Consider the following 19,840-nt stretch of genomic DNA (forward strand, 5'->3'; position numbering starts at 1 on the left):
CAGGTCAGAGAGGTATAACAATGGAAAATGCACCACAAGAGGAAAGATAAGGAGAAAAAAATGACTCCCCCCAAAATGAGCTCCAACAGGGAGATCAGTTTGAGAACAGAAAAAAACACCTCTGCACATGAAAAAACTCTTAATACACCAAAGAAACACATGACAAGCAACAGGGGTGGGTAAAGGGTGCAGCATCGGAAGGGAATAAGCGTCGAAGGCGTTTGGAAAGGGAGGGGGGATGAGTGTGTGTATATCAGTGTATGTATATGTGTGTGTGTATCCATAGTTCAGCTGAGACAGTGTCCTTCACCCTGCCAGGCTAAGTAAACAGTCTTCCAGCCAACCCAGGTGGCCTTGCATGGAATGGGAAGAACAGACTAAACACAGTCGTTATCAGGGTGTTGTTGTTCGGCTCCAGCCTTGAGACCGCCGCTGGCGCCAAAGGGGTATCCGCATAGGTGATGGTGCTTTTTACTTTAGTGCGAACAGCTCATATGAATTTCAAAGCAGTTCTACAGTCCAAAACTGGTCTCTCAATCTCCCGTTGGAGAGCTGCGAGCTTCGCCATACTTGCGTTCTGTGATATTGTCATTTCTTTCGCTCAAGGAGCCGATTTCTGAGAACTCACGGCAGTGTGCCTCCCCGAGATGTCATCCAATTTACGCCCAGAGATCTTCTTCCAAGCGAGTCCTTCTAAGATGTATCCAGTCTGCAGTCAGAGATCTTATTCTGAGTATTCACAGCAGCCGTAGCCTCTCCAAGATCTTATCCGTGCTGACTCAATGAGCCCATTTTGAGAAACTCACGCCTCTCCCATCATTCCAATCCCAGCGGACACTTGCAAACGTCCAGTCATTCAGCTTTATACTCATTCTTTTTTACTAAATGTTGCCTTTTAGATTTCCATTTAGTTTATTTAATTTTTCAAGGTTAATTATGTCAAATACTCTTAAGATCAAGAAATGTCATAACCACTTAACCACCATCAACCACCACTGTTGATGGAATTTCTTCTATGATCTCTATTAGTCAGCTTATACCAAATCTATACTCACTGTTAGAGAGAAGTTTCTATTTGTCAATGAATGTTTCTAGTCTGACAGTATTTGTTTTTGTCAGAACGTAAACAGGCCTGTAATTTGTGAAGTGGTGATACTGTTACTTTTCCATGTAGCACCAGGTAAGCTTGGATAGCATTTTTTACTAGAAAAATAATAATCATTTTTCTAATCATCGAAGAAATAATTATTTAAAAACTGATCTGAAACATCAAGTGTGACAAGTATGCAAACTTGTAAGGAAAACCAAAACAACAACAACAACAAAAAACAAAAGGAAAGAAATCAGGAAGGGGGCAAATAAATCATCATCGCTCTGTCTTAGACTTCAAAGAGAATTTATAATGGGTCACACTAAAGTGTTTTTTTTTAAGCATGTTGTAATCCTTTTTGATATTTATGATTTACCTTTATACTTGTATTTACAACTAAATTGTATGAGTGGAACATTTTCATTAACAAATATAGTATTTGAGTTGATAACCTGGATAGCATGGTAGCACAGGGGTTAGCACTTTTAACTCACAGCAAGAAGGTCCTGAGTTCAATTCCACTATCAGGCTGGGTATTTTCTGTGTTTGCATGTTCGCCCCACATTTCTCTGGGTTTTCTCCGAGTACTCTGGCTTCTTCCAACAGTCCAAAGACATGTTGTTATGTCAGATTAGTCCCAGCTGTGTTTCTCTCCTGTTTCCCATTCCCTCATTACTCCCTGGTGTATTTAAGCACTGTGTTTTCCTCTGTCTGTTGTTGTGTTGTTAACTATCCTCTTAAATCCTAAATCCTAGTTTTCTGGCCAGGTTTCTGGTGTTTCTAGTTTTTAGTTGAATTTTATGTTATATTTCATATTTAGAGTTTTGAACAGCAAAATAAAGCTGCCTCTTTCAGTTGAATCACAATTTCTGCTGGGCTCGACACCATCGAGGTGATCCTCTAGCGAAGTCCTTAACTGCACCAGCTCTCCGGATTTATGTCCATGACTTTGTCTCACTCTGTCGGTGGGTCCGAGGAAGTCATCCAGCCTTCATCTGTCTCTGCCGGAGGGTCCGAGAAACCGCTTCAGCCTTTTGTCTCTGCCGGAGGGTTAGAGGGAACCATCCAGCCTGCAGCTTCACCACCTGCGGCTTCCATGCCCTCGCCTGCAGCGCCATCCTCATCTGGTCCTGCCGTCGTCTGGTCCACAATCTGCTCATCCTGCACGTCCATATCTAGTATGCCCAGCTCTTCTACAGTTGTCACCTCAATATTGCAGGCCACTTTCCAGGCTACTGGCTGGACATCATTGTTGTCGTGGGCAGCCTCCCTGAACTGTGTCGCTGCTGCCTTCTGCGTGGCCGGCCTTTGGACCTGCTTCACCTACGTCGTCAATGCTGCCTTCCACGTGGCTGGCCTCCGCCCAGCTTCATGTGCTGCACCACCACTGCCTTCCACATGGTCAGGCCCCTGAGTTACCCTGTGTTGGACTATTGAGCCGTCGGCTTCCTGAAGCTTTTCTCTCTGGGCTCCTGTGCTGCCATCCTTCTGTCAGGAGCACTAAGGTGTAATAAGTCAAATCAGACCCTGACAAAAAAATAATATTCTGATTTAGCTTTCTTAAAAGAGGAAAGCTAAATCAGAATATTTTCCTACCTTTGGCCCAAGCCAGGTTATGCTCATTAATGATATCTGCCAGCTCTGGGGAGAACCGGGGGTCACACAAACACACCCACATCCACACACACACTCACTCATGTGCATACAAACACACACAGTGCCTTTTCTTTTATAACCATAAGGGGGTTACAGTGGGTGGTGCTTGTTTTACACTGTATGAATTTTTCAATAAAAGACGGCAAGTGGAGGTCGGGGTTGGATTCTTCTGAGTTCGAGGGCAGAGGTGCTGCCGACCAAGCTCCCCTTGCGAGCGAATTAAAACTGGTTAAGCTAAAACAAGCTCACTAGAATTTAGTATGGATAGGAAAACCTTTATAGAATCCAGAGCTTCTGTAGAAGCAGGAGGTCTATAGCAACAAGCAATTGTTATGCAAAGACCCTTTGCATTATTCACATTCAGAGCCAAAAGTTCCATTTGCTTACAAATCGATTCTTATGTCAGGGTTCCTGGGTCGTTGACCTGGTATTTTTAGTTCATGTTTACTGTTTATCTTCCGTATGTTCCACTTCCTGTTTTATTGTGTTAGCCCTAGTCTGTGTGCATTATGTTCTAGTTATCTTCCCATTTATCATTAGTCACATTACATTCAGCTGTTTACTCACCTTCCCCTAATCTCTCATCATTCAGCCTGCGTATTTAAGTCCCTCAGTTTCATCAGTTCATAGTCTTGTCATTGATGTTGTCACTGCGGTCTTTCCTGTGTGTGCTTTCAGTTCAGCCAGCCATTCAGTCATCCAGCCAGTCAGTGTTCGTTCATCTTCTGTTCATCCAGTGTTGATAATCAACTGTCTTCATTTCATCACTATCCACAAGTCCTGCGTTTGGGTCATCCCTTCCTCGCATCCATAAACAAGCCCTGAGATCTGATTGGACTAATGTGGCATCAAATTTTGACTTAACATAAGCAGCAACACCACCTTTCTTTAGCCTATGTATATAATAGATATTGCATCCAGGCATGCTAATATGTTCATCAGATATATATTTAAACAACCAAGTTTAAGAAATTAAAGCAATATCAGCATCTGTTGATTGAACCCAAAATCTTGACCATCCATCTTGGGTGACAAACTGCATACATTAAAATGAATGATCTTCAGCCCAGTTGAGGATTTAAATTCAGATGGTGTCTGAGTACATTGCAGCCCAGGGCCCGGGTTAGGTTGCAGATTACCAGATAAGAGCAGTAGTAAAACACGCAGGAGTCTACTTGTGTTGAAACTAAGCAGAAGTTTTGATAACTAACTTTGTAATCATACAAAGCAAGAAGGTTTTGGAGATGAGGTAAATCTTTGTGTAGATCAAATCATAGATTCATGTCCTGTTCCAAATATATTGGAGATTGTACAGGATGTACCACAGCATTTATGCATGTAGATCTGGGGAGAATGTCTTGCAGAATGAGCACACATTTAAATGTGCTCACCTTAGAAAATTTGAGTATAAGTAACGTTATAAAAAAAAAGCCATTATCCAAAACACAACAATTTTTGTTGCTGAATTAAATATATATCATCAGGCTGCACAAACCTAGGATGTCAAGTAAGGCTTCAGCCAGAATTTCAGTTTCTGGTGGCTTGCTAGCAGATGGCTTCTGTCTGCAACACATGCACCAATGTGGTGTAGATGGCTTCAGTCTAGAGCACATGCCCGGATGTGATGCAGATGAGCTTTTGCTAGCAGCACAGGTGTTGGAGTAAAGTAGATGGATCCAACCAGTATTACAGGCCTTGGTGTGGTGTAGATGGCCTCAGCTAGCAGCAGAGGCCCTGGTGTGGTGCAGACGACTTCTGGTAGTCGCAGAGGCCCCCCAAAATAGGTCACTTTCCAAAAAAATTACAGAATAATTTAAAATACCCTTTAAAATCTTGTTGGAAAAAACAAAATCCATTTGAAATAGTAAAAAAAAAAATACCCAACAAATTCAAAGCAGACAGTAAAGAAGGAGACATGCTGCTGCCATCATGGTCAGCCATTGCTGTAGTGAACTTGGTTGGATTTCAAGCTGAGCAAACAATACAGCAGAAGAGCATAACAAATTAAGATAATGTTAATAATAAATAAACTTGGGGAAAACTTAAGTTAAACATGAAAACATGAAACTTGAACATGAACACCTAAAACCCAGCACCTGGCCAAAAAAGATGACCTGGACTCAGAAAATTCAGTCTTTATGGGCACACAGCTGGGGGTCAGCTTCAGATTTAGGTTTACGTTTTTTTTTTCTACGTTTTTTCTGTGAATAATGATGGAGCAGTGATGTGAGTGCTGAGCTGTGACATGGAGAAGAGTCATGGACAGTTAGAGATGATCATCTCACCTCTGAGCTTTGGTCTGGCTCCCATGTTCCCCACACAGAGTGCTTTTAGAGCGAGGGACTCCCTCCTCTCTGTCCTCACACTGATCCATGCTGCTGGATTCACATCAGCTCACACACACTTTCTACCTTCACCTGCAGAGGAAACACAAATCAAGAACTGCAACGTCTTTGTTTTCACAGAGACATGGCTGGACCCTTCCATCCTTGATGCGGCCATTGTCCCTGAGGAACTCTCCATTCACTGCCGGGACAGAACAAAGTACTCTGGTAAATTATTCTTATTCTATTCTTATTCTATTCTTATTGTATATATTGTATATCGTATATCTTATTCATCTGTTCCTCTGTCTCTCCTGCTGCTTTGAGCATGTACATGACATAATAATTTCCCTCGGGATGAATAAAGTTGTTCTTATTCTTAAATGTAGGGGAGGTTTTTGTGTGCGTAATGACAAACAAACAGTGGTGTACTGATGTACAGATAGTTTAGTCAGGGTGCTCTCCTGATCTTGAACACCTTATGATGAGATGAAGACCCTTTTATCTGCCCAGGGTGTTTACAGCTATATTCTGTACCACTGTTTATATCCCCCCCCCCCATGCTGAAACCACACGTACACTGGACAAACTGTTTGATATTATCGACCGGTGGGAAAGGTTACACCCCGAGGCTGCTTTTATTGTGGCTGGCAACTTCAATAAAGCCAACATGAAAAGTTCTGCCGAAGTTTTACCAGCACATAAACTTCCCAACACGTGGCAAGAACATCTTAGACCATGTTTACACTCCGTACGCACATGCCTACAAAGTCCGCCCCATTCGGCAAATCAGATCACTCCTCTATTCTGCTGCTGCCAGACTATAGGCTGAAAGCCTAAAAGCTGAAAAGCAACCAGCCCATGATGCGTTCAGCTCAACACTGGACCGACCAATCAGACAGCGCCCTGCGTCACTGCTTCAACATCACAGACCGGGAAGTCTTCCTGGACTGCCACTGACAACAACTTTTGACACTGAGTACATAACAGACTTTATTTACAAATGCATCAATGATGTCATACCGCAGTCTATTGTACAAACTAGAAATGTGCAAAGCAGCTGGTATTTGTGTCTGTATTTGTATTTGTTGAGGAGGGAAAAGTATTTGTATTTGTATTTGAGTAAAATTCAAAATAGGCATAAAAATCCATTTTTTTTGCCTTACACTTCTGTAAAACGTTATAGTGTAAGTATTCTTTGATTATATCCATTATAATAATTATGGATATGGAATATTAGTTGATGTTTTTCCATAAATCCAGCAATGAACATGTAACAAGGAACGTCATTGAAAAGAAAACAACATAACACCCAATGGCTGTTATGTTATTTATGTTACTGCCAGATGGCTCAGCAGCAGCAGCACTCTTCTATTTGGTTCCCCAAATCCAAGTGAGGAGTTTCAGCTAAGTTAATGAGTGACAACTGCACAAGCATTGTTTTAACCTTTTTAACCGAACGTTAACGTTACTTTGTAAACAGCCTATAGCCTAAATGATCGAGCTAACAGAGCTACATAAACAGAGCGAACATGAGAGACCCGACTCCAGATGTCAAAAATGCAGCGTAATAGAATAATCTCCCAATCTTCGCGAAAGTTATAAACTGCCTCCGGAACCCAGTTAAGATACAAAAAAAGTCTACTCAACAAAAATAGCGAAGCATTTCAGTCTTTTTTCGCTCAGATGAGCCTTCTCTGTTGCTGTGTGCAGCAGCCCATGTCAGTCACCTCTTTCACACATCACTCACTCATCCGGCCATGCACTACAGTCTCATAAGGAAACTCAGCTTTTTGATATAAAATTTTTCCTTGTTCCCGAATACAAATATTTTTGTATTCAGTCGTGATCATCAAGGCTGTATACATTCCACACAATGCCAACGTAACACGGGGCTCTCTATCATGCTGAACAGACAGACAGACTGGGAGATATTTGAACACCAGGGCCTAGAAACTTTCACAGGATCAGTACTGGACTAGATCAAGTTCTGTACTGCAAGTGTGACTCTGGACAAAAGCATTCGGGTTTTCCCAAACCAAAAAACTCTGGATGACCAGCGAGGTCTGATCACTGCCTCAAGCTCGCGATGCTGCCTTGAGGTCAGGTGACAGAGCTCTGGACAGGGCTGCTCGAGCTGAACTGAAAAGGGAAATTAAAAAAGCCAAGACAGCAGATGGCCGCTTATAGGGGCGGCCATCTGCTGCGACCGGTTGGGGTGAGAGAAGGAAGACAGGATAAAAGACATGCTGTGGAAGAGAGACAGAGGTTGATAACAGATATGATTCAATACAGAGAGGTCTATTAACACATAGTGAGTGAGAAAGGTGACTGGAAAGGAAAAACTCAATGCATCATGGGAATCCCCCGGCAGCCTACATCTATTGCAGCATAACTAAGGGAGGATTCAGGGTCACCTGGTCCAGCCCTAACTATATGCTTTAGCAAAAAGGAAAGTTTTAAGCCTAATCTTAAAAGTAGAGATAGTGTCTGTCTCCCGAATCCAAACTGGAAGCTGGTTCCACAGAAGAGGGGCCTGAGAACTGCAGGCTCTCCCTCCCATTCTACTTTTAAATACTCTAGGAACAACAAGTAGGCCTGCAGAGCGAGAGCGAAGTGCTCTAATAGGGTGATATGGTACCACAAGGTCATTAAGATAAGATGGGGCCTGATTATTTAAGACCTTGTATGTGAGGAGCAGGATTTTGAATTCAATTCTGGATTTAACAGGAAGCCAATGAAGGGAAGCCAAAACAGGAGAAATCTGCTCTCTCTTTCTAGTCCCTGTCAGGACTCTTGCTGCAGCATTTTGGATTAGCTGAAGGCTTTTCAGTGAGTTTTTTGGACATCCTGATAATAATGAATTGCAGTAGTCAAGCCTGGAAGTAATAAATGCATGAACTAGTTTTTCAGCGTCACTCTGAGACAGGATATTTCTAATTTTAGAGATGTTGCGCAAATGGAAGAACGCAGTCTTACATATTTGTTTAATATGTGCGTTGAAGGACATGTCCTGGTCAAAAATGACTCCAAGGTTCCTCACAGTGTTACTGGAGGCCAAGGTAATGCCATCCAGAGTAAGAATCTGCTTAGATACCATATTTCTAAGCTTTTCAGCACCGAGTACAATGACCACAGTTTTATCTGAGTTAAGAAGCAGAAAGTTAGTGGCCATCCAGGTCTTTATGTCTTTAAGACATTCCTGCAGTTTAACTAATTGGTGTGTGTTATCTGGCTTCATGGACAGATAGAGCTGGGTGTCATCTGCATAGCAGTGAAAATGTATGCTATGTCTTCTAATGATGCTGCCTAGGGGAAGCATGTATAATGTAAACAGAATTGGTCCTAGCACTGAACCCTGTGGAACTCCATAATTAACCTCAGTGTGTGAAGAGGACTCTCCATTTACATGCACAAATTGGAGTCTATTATATAGATATGATACAAACCACTGCAGTGCAATACCTGTAATACCTACAGCATGTTCTAATCGCTCTAATAGGATATTATGGTCAACAGTATCGAATGCTGCACTAAGGTCAAGAAGGACAAGCACAGAGATGAGTCCACTGTCAGAGGCCATAAGAAGATCATTTGTAACCTTCACTAAAGCTGTTTCTGTGCTGTGATGAGCTCTGAAACCTGACTGAAACTCTTCAAATAAACCATTCCTCTGCAGATGATCTGTTAGCTGTTTGACAACTACTCTTTCAAGGATTTTTGATATGAAAGGAAGGTTGGAGATCGGCCTATAATTAGCTAAGACTGCTGGGTCTAGAGATGGCTTTTTGAGTAAAAGTTTAACTGCAGCCACCTTGAAGGCCTGTGGAACATAGCCGATTATTAGAGATAGGTTGATCATATATAAGATCGAAGAATTAATCAATGGCAGGACTTCTTTGAGCAGTTTTGTAGGAATGGGGTCTAAAAGACACGTTGATGGTTTGGAGGAAGTAATTATTGAAGTTAACTCAGAAAGATCGATTGGAGAAAAAGAGTCTAACTTAACATCAATTGTACTGAGAGTAGCTGTAGATAATATTACATTTGTGGGATGATTATTGGTAATTTTTTCTCTAATGATAAAAATTTTATTTGTGAAGAAGTTCATGAAGTCATCACTAGTTAACGTTAAAGGGATGGTTGGCTCAAAAGAGCTCTGACTTTTTGTCAGCCTGGCTACAGTGCTGAAGAGAAACCTGGGGTTGTTCTTATTTTCTTCAATCAGTGATGAGTAGTAAGATGTTCTGGCTTTGCGGAGGGCTTTCTTATAAAGCAACAAACTATTTCTCCAGGCTAAGTGATGATCCTCTAAATTTGTGACACGCCATTTCCTCTCCAGATTACGAGTCATCTGCTTTAGGGTACGTGTTTGAGAATTATACCACGGGGTCAGGTACTTCTGATTAGAGACCTTAGTTTTCACTGGAGCTACAGTATCCAGAGTCGTACGTAGTGAGGAGGTGAAATTATTAACAAGATAATCGACCTCTGTTGGGGTAGCGTTCAGATAGCTGCTCTGCTCTATGTTGGTACAGGGCATTGACGATGATAACAGTGGCTGGATTATATTCTTAAACTTAGTTACAGCGCTTTCAGAAAGACATCTACTTTGATAAAGTCCACTCTCCACTGCTGCGTAATCAATTATTGTAAATGTAAATGTTATCAAGAAATGATCAGACAGGAGAGGGTTTTCAGGAAACACTGTTAAATGTTCAGTTTCTATGCCATATGTTAAAACAAGATCTAGAGTGTGATTAAAGTGGTGGGTGGGATCTTTTACATTTTGAGAGAAACCAATTGAGTCTAACAACAGATTAAATGCCATGCTGAGGCTGTCATTTTTAGCATCAATATGGATGTTAAAATCACCCACAATAATTATTTTATCTGAGCTCAGAACTAAATTAGATATAAAGTCTGAGAAATCAGACAGAAACTCTGTGTAAGGCCCAGGTGGACGATAGATGATAACAAGTAAGACTGGTTTCTGAGTTTCACAGCTGGGGTGGACAATGTTAAGCATCAGGCTTTCAAATGAATTAAAAGTCTGTCTTGGTCTTTCATTAATTAATAGACTGGTGTGAAAAATTGCTGCCACACCGCCCCCTCGACCTGTGCTTCGAGACTTCTGGTAGTTAGAATGACTCGGGGGTGTTGATTCATTTAAACTAACATAATCATCCTGCTGCAACCAGGTTTCTGTAAGGCAGAGTAAATCAATTTGTTGATCAATTATTAAGTCATGTACTAACAGAGACTTGGAGGAGAGAGACCTAATATTTAATAATCCACATTTCACTGTTTTACTCTTTGGTTCAGATGTGGATACTGTATTGTTCTTTCTTTGTAAATGTTTAAGTTGTTTGTTGCTGGTTTTTAGTTTGTTTTTTGTCTTTTTGGAAGCTGACACAGTCTCTATGGAGATGGGTTTTTGGGGGGGTAACAGGAGGAGAGAAGCTGCAGAGAGGCGTGTAAGACTGCAACTCTGCTTCCTGGTCCCAACTCTGGATAGTCATATTTTGAGGGGTTTAATAAATTTGTCCATATTTCTAGAAATGAGAGCTGCTCCATCCAAAGTGGGATGGATGCCATCTCTCCTAACAAGACCAGGTTTCCTCCAGAAGGTTTGCCAATTATCTATGAAACCCACATAATTTCTGGGACACCACTCAGACAGCCAGCAATTTAAGGAGAACATGCGGCTAAACATGTTACTCCTGGTCTGATTGGGGAGGGGACCAGAGAAAACTACAGAGTCCGACATTGTTTTGGCAAAGTTGCACACCGATTCAATATTGATTTTAGTGACCTCCGATTGGCGTAACCGGGTGTCATTACTGCCGACGTGAATTATTATTTTACTGAATTTACATTTACCCTTAGCCAGCAGTTTTAAATTTCCTTCAATGTCGCCTGCTCTGGCCCCTGGAAGACAATTGACTATGGTTGCCGGTGTCTCTAGCTTCACATGTCTGAGAACAGAATCACCAATTACCAGAGTTTGACCCCCAGCGGGTGTGTCACCGAGTGGGGAAAAACGGTTAGACAAATGAACGGGTTGGTGGTGTACCTGGGGCTTCTGTTTAGGACTATGCTTCCTCCTCACCGTTACCCAGCCGCCCTCTTTCCGCAGCTGCTTGCGATCTGCCGGGGAACAGCTAGCGGGGCCTACGCTATCTTCGGCTGCACCAGCTACAGGGGCCTTGCTAGCTAAGGGTGAGTGAAGGGTGCAAAGCCGAGTCTCCAGATCAGTAATCCTGGCCTCCAGAGCTGCAAATATGCTACATTTGTTACAGATATCATTACTGCTAAAGGAGGCCGAGGAGTAACTAAACATCTGACACAGTGAGCAAGAAAGTGCAGGAGGGACAGGTGAAGAAGCCATGGTGCTAACGGGTCGGCTACGAGCTAAGCTAGCGAAACAGTACAGAGACAGTGAGTGAATACTTCGGCTATAAATTAGGTAGTGAGTACACAGAAAGTGTGCTTCGGATGAAGCACGTGAAGATTATACTATGAAAAAAAAGAATGTATTTAAAAGTTATTAATTAAACTGCTAAGCAAATAAGCTACTCAGAAACACCACTGTGTTTGAGCAGGAACAGGAAGTGATACTATACCACAGAGCGAACGAACACCAAGTGACAGCGCCACCGCTTATAGCTTTCGGAGGTTTCTTCCTGTTAAAAGGGAGTTTTTCCTTCCCACTGTCGCCAAAGTGCTTGCTCATAGGGGGTCATATGATTGTTGGGTTTTTCTCTGTATTTATGAAGCGCCTTGAGGCGACTTTTGTTGTGATTTGGCGTTATATAAATAAAACTGAATTGAATTGAATTGAGACCACAAAAGAAACAGAGTCCACATGTTCACAGTAACGGAGCACTATGTCAGACGTGTGCTCCTAGTTTGCAGTGAACCCCAGGAAGGTGCCAGTCCAGACAGTACCTGGCAAGGTGCTAAGAGCATGTGACCACCAGCTCACCCTCATCTTCACCAGATTCTTCAACCTCTCACTGGATCAGGCAGCCATCCCATCCTGTCTAAAATCAGCCACAACCATCCCAGTGCTGAAGAAGTCTCCCATCACCAGCCTAAATGATTGCCGCCCTGTGACCCTCACGCCAGTAATCATGAAATGCTTTGAGAGACTAGTCCAAGGGTCGGCAACCTGCAGCTCCAGAGCTGCATGCGGCTCTCTTGTACTGCGGCTCCGGGTGGTTTGGGAAAATAAATTAGAAGTATTTAGCTGAAGTGTATTTTATTTAACTTGTAGTTCTAAATTGGAAGATTATTGTGATTTTGAAATATGAAAATGAAATTATATTTTATTATTTTTCATCGCTTAAAATAAGCGTCACACTCACGGAAGCCGGTATACCCGCTGAAACGCCGTTCATTTATTGAGACTTTCAACCCCAGGTAGGCCAATTATGGGTCTTCGGTTTCACATTATGTCGGCAGCTATTCCTCACCAACTATGTTAAAAACAAACACCGCTCACGCCTCACAGACAGCTTACAGTCCTGCATAAAGATGAAAGTGACTTCATACCAGCTGACCCGCTGCTTTTCAGCATCTTTTTATTGACCACTATTCACACACGGTTGCTGTACGCATACAGCAGGCTGTAGCTTTGCAGCTCACAGCCTGACAACACAACAGCAGAGAGAGCACAGACGTTAAGGCGGCGAGGTGTGATTGCGGGTGCCGCTCAGGTGCGTCCGACTCCCATACAGCGGCGCTGCAGACCACGCCCCACCACACACATTAACCAGGTAAAATACATATTTAGGCAGAATTTTGCAAATATCTATTTTTTTTTTAGCAGCATAGTGCTTTTTTTCCAATTACTATTTAAAAAGTCAGGTCAAAGCTCCAAAAACCCAAAGGCGATATGAGGGTGGCGGCTCACAACAGTTTTTGTTTGCTGGATCATTTTAGTTCAGCTTTCCTTTGTTATATTTCTTTAAGAGTTCAAAATGTGTTAATTACATAAATAAAATGTAATTTTCTCTGTAGCACTTCATGGATTTAAGCAACACACGTTAGTTGCTCTGTGGATTCTTTTAAAAAGCAATTAAAAACTTTTCTGTTCACACAAGCCTTTTGTTGATCTACGTAGTTTATATTCTTTACATTATTTACATTTGATCTTTCACATTGTGTTTAGTTTCTATTGATTGTATTGTTCATTTTAATATTTGTGTACAGCGCTTTGTGACTGCCTGTCTGTGAAAAGCGCTTAATAAATAAACTTTACTTACTTACTTTAGTTGTTCACACAAAGCATAAAGGTAAAAAAAAAAACCAATATATACAGTGTTATCTTCATTTTAGATTTCAAAAAGTATTTGCGGCTCCCAGTGTTTTCTTTTGCTTGGAAACCGGGTCCAAGTGGCTCTTTGGGTGTTAAAGGTTGCTGACCCCTGGACTAGTCCTTCAGCACATCAAGGATTACCTCCCCCCAGAATTCGACCCCTACCAGTTTGGGTCAGTTCTCTGTACTCCAAATGACCTCAGCCACATCAGCAGGTAGAGTCTACTCTGACACTTCCTGTAAAGAGCATCAGTGTTGTGGCTCCAGTCCGGTTTATTATTCAGGTGAACACCCAGGTACCTATAAGAGTCCACTATCTAAATGTCCACTCCCTGGATGTTCACCGGTGTCAGTGTGGTGGGTCTGCGTCTCCGGAAATCCACTACCAACTCCTTGGTTTTCCCGGTGTTGATCAGCAGGTGGTTCTGCTGACACCAGTCCACAAAGTCCAGAGTCCACTGTCTGCACTCTGAGTCGTCCTCACCTGTGATGAGGCCAACTATGGCAGAGTCGTCAGAGAACTTCAGTAGGTGGCAGCGTGGGGAGTTGATGGAGACCATCAATGTGTCTGTGAGTGTGAGGGAGGTAGATAAAGGAGAGTCGAAAGTACGAGTTGTCACCGACCAGAAATGGGAGCTGGAATCATGTAAATATAATAGTAACCACTGCAGCCAAAAAGAGTGCCTGACGAGCCCAGTTATAAGTAAGCTATTAAAACTCGACTGTACACTGTGTTTGTGTTTTCATGGGCTGAACCTGCTTGGCACTGCACATCTCACGATGCATGATGAATGCATTTGTTGTCGCAATATCCAAAAAATGCAGCAACATAGTCCTGTACCAGTGGGCAGTTTTCTGTGAGTGGAATAATACTGAATGAGCTGGTCAGACAGGTCAACCCCACCCATATTTTTGTTATATGCCATGATTGGTGTGGGACAGGGGATTTCTCTCGTAGCCCAGTGCCCATCTCTATCCTTCACCTTTCTCTTCACCTTCTCCCCTGAAAATGCAGGATTGGTGGTGGAGCACACAGACACCTCCTGTGTGTCCATCCACTGCACAAAAACAAGTGGGCCCTCTCTGATCCATCTCACAGATCCCCTTTGACATTATCTGCTCAGAGCATCTGCCCTGCCTTTGGGACACCCTTTTCCTTTTTTCCCTGTAGGTGCCACATGCACCAAATTTCATTCTTGTCAGGTCCAGGAACAGTCTGGGACTTGTGTAAAAATTGTCCATGTAAATATGGTATCCAGTGCCAAGACAGGAAGGCTGAATAAGATTCATCACCACGTCATAGGCCAGCCTATGCTCACTTGCAGTTTAACTCTTGCCAGTGTATATGGTAAAGCTGATGGTGTAGCCACTTCTTGATTCAGCCAATATAAACATTTTCATCCCCCATTTAGTTGGTTTGTCTTTCATATATTGTGTCTGTGGCGTGGGTGTGGTCTCTGGCCAGCTGCAGAGGAGGGGTGACACAGTGAGCTCCCGGGGCGGCGCAGGGGCGGGGTTGACAGGTGTGCTGGGTTCCGACATTGATTGTGTGTCTTCTTATGTTGACAGTGACAGTCGGAGGGGAGCGGACGTGACAGCTGCAGAGAGCGGGAGTGGCTGCGAATAAACCCACGTCTCTAAATAAAACGTTGTGCTGTCAAAATAATCGCCCAGCGTGTATTTATCGGGTCAAACGCTACAGTGTCATCCCAGTTTTTGCTTTGGGTGCCACCATCATTTCATCTACTGAAAACTCCCTCCTTGGGTGGTAATAAGCCTGGCAGGCACTGAGGATCTCGTCATATAGTGGCCTGATTCTAAAAAGCTTGTCATGGCCTGATGTTTTCTTCTTTGCATCATTTTTTAGATCCTCCTCAGGATCACTGAGGTGGATGTTCCAAAATATGCTGCGGAACCTGTCTCTCGTCATCACTTTGGATGGAAGGGGCACAGACAAGATATGACTCTGCCTCCAGTAATCTCTGAGACTTAGAAGTGACACAAGTGACATGTAAATCAGGAGACAAAAAAAAACTGATAGAGATGTTCCTTCTCTACATCAGTCCATTTGTGTTTTTTGCCTAAATTATTGAATTATCTAAAGGCCAAGAAAGATACCCAACGAATTTACTTTACCAGGTAGACCATCCCGGCCTTGCCATATCGGTCCATTTGATTGACCTTTGTTTTAACTGTTTATTTTATTTTATTTTATTTTCAGTTGTTACATACGGGACAGACATGATTGGGGGATGGGAAAGGGAGAAAGAAAGAGAGGGAGGGAAAGAAAAACAGCGGGGAAGAGGAACAGTGATAAAGGGCACAAAACAAAATTGAGGTGGGGGGACAAAAAATACAAAAGATCGACAGTGCACAGTGTGCTTTCAGGTAGCAGCCAAAAAGGGTGTAGTTTTCATCTGTGAGCATCCGTGTGTACTCCTGTGAGCATGAGCACGCTTGTATTCAAAAGGTTCCTTTATGTAATGATCTGCTAGAGGGTGTGGGGAGCCATAGCACCGTCCTCCAGGGCATGAAGCAGGTATGGAGGAGATCCAGAGACCCTCAGAGCACAAGAGACCAAGGAAGACCAACACCAACGGAGGGGCAACCGTGCCACTCTCTCAGAAAGAGCTGAGGAGAGCCCCAGATGAGGGGTCACACAGCAGCCGCGGAGCAGAAGCCAGAGGGGGTTGCAGTGATGTCCCGTGAGCTCCGCCGGCATCCAGCTGTGCCAGAGTGGACCGAGCCCCAGGATGAGAGGCTGAGGGCACCCCACCCCCCGAAGGGGCCCAAGCCATGACAAGTAGCCACCAGGAGTGAGCCGGTGCATACCTGAGCGCGCAGTCCCGGACACCAAGAACCACCAATGCAACGATGTCTGAGGGCGTCAGCTACTGGCAGAGGGAGTGGTGGGAGGAGATAGGCCTCCATACTTTGGAGGGCCTGAGATGTCCCTGTGTGTGTGCGGATTCGTTTGCAATGCGAGCGCTGTCTTTGGAAAGTCCGGTGTTTATCATCTCGTCTTGCAGTAAACGTGACAAGAGTGCAAGTATGCCAAATATAATTAATCATATTAATCATCTCGGGTATTTCTTGGCCTATCAACACAATTTAAAAACTGGTATGTAGTTTGAAGTTTACACTTTCACGTGTGGAAAGTGCAAACTTCAAACTACACACCAGATTTTAAATTGGAATCTCAGTGAGGCTCTGTCTCGCTGCTACGTCTTAAATCACCTGTTATTAGTTTTTCATGTCTCCATAAAATGACCTAAAACTGTGTCATAATAACCATTTAACGATATAAGCCTATAAACTACAGCATTGAAAGAACAGTATAACTGAATGTCATTAGCATAGCGATGATAAGAAATAATAAAGTAATGTCTGATAATTTTACCTAGAGGGATAATATAAATGAAAATGAAAAGTTGTTATATTAGGCGTTTTCATCTATTTAACATTCTTCATGGAAGTTTAAACAAGAAAAACTGGTAACTGCATGCAGCACAATTTCAGTTTGCAACACACCTGATCTTTGTGAGGCATCAACAGTAACAACATGTTATTTAACAAAAACTGTAAAAACACTAAGAGACATCATTTTATTTACTGTTTAATTCTGATCATACAACAGATTTACTTTATGTTAAATAACTTAAAATGTCTCACTTCCTGTTCTGCTCTAAACATTCCACCAGTTCTTCTCAATCATCAGCTGTCAGCAAAGGAATGTTTAACTGAACACTTCCTCATATTTGACTTTGTCACACTGTGCATATGTCTGTGTGCGAACACTAACCAGGTTATTTAAACCTTGTTGTACACATCTTACATATTCTTGGGTCATGAAGGGAGAGGTATAAATGTGTTTGAGGCTGTGAGACTTTACTCTGACATTAAAGTCATGATTCACTAAGAACTTCATTACATATACAATTAAATCCACTGATAAGAAGACAAAGATCCAAATGAACCAATTGACAGCAACACAAAACAAACAAATTGGCTTCGAAGTCTAAAGATTTTTCTTTTACTTTTTGCAGAATGTAAGTCAGCCTTCATATGCAGATGTGCACAATTTTAAATGTGCAGTTTCTTCTGATTGACATTACTTTGAGTAAACCACAACTGAGTTTCTTTGCTTCATTTTTCTTCAGCGTCACTTCAGTAAAACCTGAATGTCATGTTTTTAGAAACAAGCTGATTTTATCTGGTTGTTTCCAATTAAAGGGAGGAACAATGTTCCATCAGTATTAATCAGTGCCTGTTTGGTCTATACACGTTGATTTAACCTGTTTATCACAGAAACAAATGTTTCAGTGCAGAGTTACTGACTGATAACCAGAGTCGATTCAGTCAGTCAATAATCTATATATCTATAATCATGTGGATTTGTCTTCAAACACAAGAATGATCAAAGTTTGTCCTGAAATAAGAGCTGGACATCAGGTCGAAACATCAGAGAGCAGAAACAAAAAGCAAACTTACGGTTTCTTCAAACACACACACGACCGACAAACTCCACTCCACACCTAAACACTAAACATGGACACACAGGTGAGCTGCTTACTGGAAGGAGGCGGGACTCCACCTGAAGAGTGTGAAAATATGTTGTCTGACTGCTCAGACTGGCTCACAGTTAGTCTAAGTCAGACTAAAGTTCACATGCTGATGTGTGAAGACAAGATAAAAAAGTTGAAACCTTGTTGTAGTTGCCAGTGTGAACAAACGTTTCACAGCACAGTTCTAACACACTGTTTACTTTATTTGTAATATGGAGATAAGGTGGAATAAGCACAGAGGACAAAAAAATGAAGGACAGAAGGAAAAAGTGCCTTCTGTGTCCTTTCAAACAAACAAGCATCTGTGTCCAGGACTGAAACACTCCACTGAGAAACTGAGTGCTCCACCATCCGCTCCAAAAACACTCACTCCGAACAGGCCATCTTTGATATCCAGTCTATGCTCTGTGCTCCTGCAGCCTCTCCTTCAAAGCTCTAAGGCTTTCTGTCTGCACTGACTCCCTGCTTCTTCAAACCTGTCCTCAGGTGTTCCAGCTTTGCTCCCACATGCTGCTCACAGGCAATCGAATCATCCGTTTAACTTTTATTCTCTGAGCAGATGCTGGAGCAGATCCAGGCTGCAGTTATAATGGCTGTTATTGTCACCTGCAATATTATTTTTACCGTTCTGTGTCTTGATTTTGTCTCTGCCACCAGTATTTATGATCGGGGTGCGCTGTTGTATATTAAAGATTCAATGGAAAGCTACTTTGACAACTGGGACAGTTACAGGAAATTTTTCCCTCCACCTTTTGTGTGTTCCTCACCTCACCTGTTCCGGTACATTTTGTTACATGGCTTGATTAAGGTACTCATTAGGCCGATATCTGGGGCCAGAGCTGAAACTGTTCTGGGCCAGCACAGGGCCAGCAGTATGTCTGCAACTGGCCTTATGCTGGCCCATGTATGGACCACCTCTGGCAGGGCTGGACTGGGACAAAAAAAATCAGCCTGGGCATTTTGACTTCTGACCGGCCCACCATAGTATTATAGGAAAAGCCATAAAGCCTTTATAATAAACTTAAACCTACACCATCATCCCTATTCTGGTATTCTAAACAGTACTTAGCTAAAATATAAAACAACCTAATTTATAACTACATATACCTCACTAATAGGGTTGCCAACTCCCAGCAAAAAAGGAAAAAAAAAATAGGGAACCACTCCCCCACCCTCTGCCTCAAGATGCTTAATTGAAAAAAAAACGATTTTAATTTAATGAACGTATTAAAATAATGCACAGAAATCTATTATTTTTCTCCAGTAATTAAATAGATTCAACATCTTTCTTCAACAGAATTGCAGACTGCACAGATGGTGCCTTCCCAAAGGAAAGAATACTATAACTTACTATGGTATATACTAACTAGGCTTAATATTTACTGAATACAATAATGGATTTCTATGCATTTTACATCAGATGAAAACTTTGGTTGTAAGATTCATAAAATTATTTATTAAGCTAGACATTTTAAATAAGAATAAGAAAGAAAAGTATTTCTTTGTGTCCCCCTTGCTCTACCCTGGCAAAACTTTGCTCGACCCACCCCTGCACAGTTAAGTTAATTTCCCTATGGGGACTAACACATACATATTATTATTATCATGTCACCTAAAAGGTAAACCTGTTTCTCCATCACCTGTTCAGCTCTGATGATTCAGTAAGGACATCTCCTGGTTTAATCTTCATGTTTCCCTCTCACCACATATCCAAACTGATATCATGACCAGCAGCTAGGGATGGGTATTGAAACCCAGTTATTGTTGAGAACCAGTTCCCACTGTTTCAATTCCTTGGAATTGTTTGCCATTTTTGCAAATGATTCCCTTATCAATTCCAGTCGCCCCGAATGACGTCACCACATTGCGGAGCGTCATTTAC

The 19,840-nt window shown here is 42.3% G+C and overlaps 1 protein-coding gene across 1 annotated transcript in view; it reads right to left on the minus strand.

Annotated features, from left to right (window-relative positions):
- Nucleotides 1–17,941, minus strand: part of LOC118456069 (uncharacterized) — a 71,766-nt gene extending 53,825 nt beyond the window's left edge. Inside the window, exons 1-2 of the mRNA XM_087837552.1 lie at nt 17,885–17,941; nt 5,032–5,163 (exon numbers count right to left, since the gene is read on the minus strand). Coding sequence (XP_087693678.1) covers nt 5,032–5,120 — 89 coding nt within the window. The 5' untranslated portion in view covers nt 5,121–5,163; nt 17,885–17,941. The remainder of the gene's footprint in view (nt 1–5,031; nt 5,164–17,884) is intronic.
- Nucleotides 17,942–19,840: the final 1,899 nt, after the last annotated feature.

The sequence above is a fragment of the Neolamprologus brichardi genome, unplaced genomic scaffold (genome assembly GCF_056152115.1).
Source record: "Neolamprologus brichardi isolate AB-2024 unplaced genomic scaffold, ASM5615211v1 NODE_ptg000036l+_length_2141236_cov_1, whole genome shotgun sequence".
Taxonomy (NCBI): Eukaryota; Metazoa; Chordata; class Actinopteri; order Cichliformes; family Cichlidae; genus Neolamprologus; species Neolamprologus brichardi.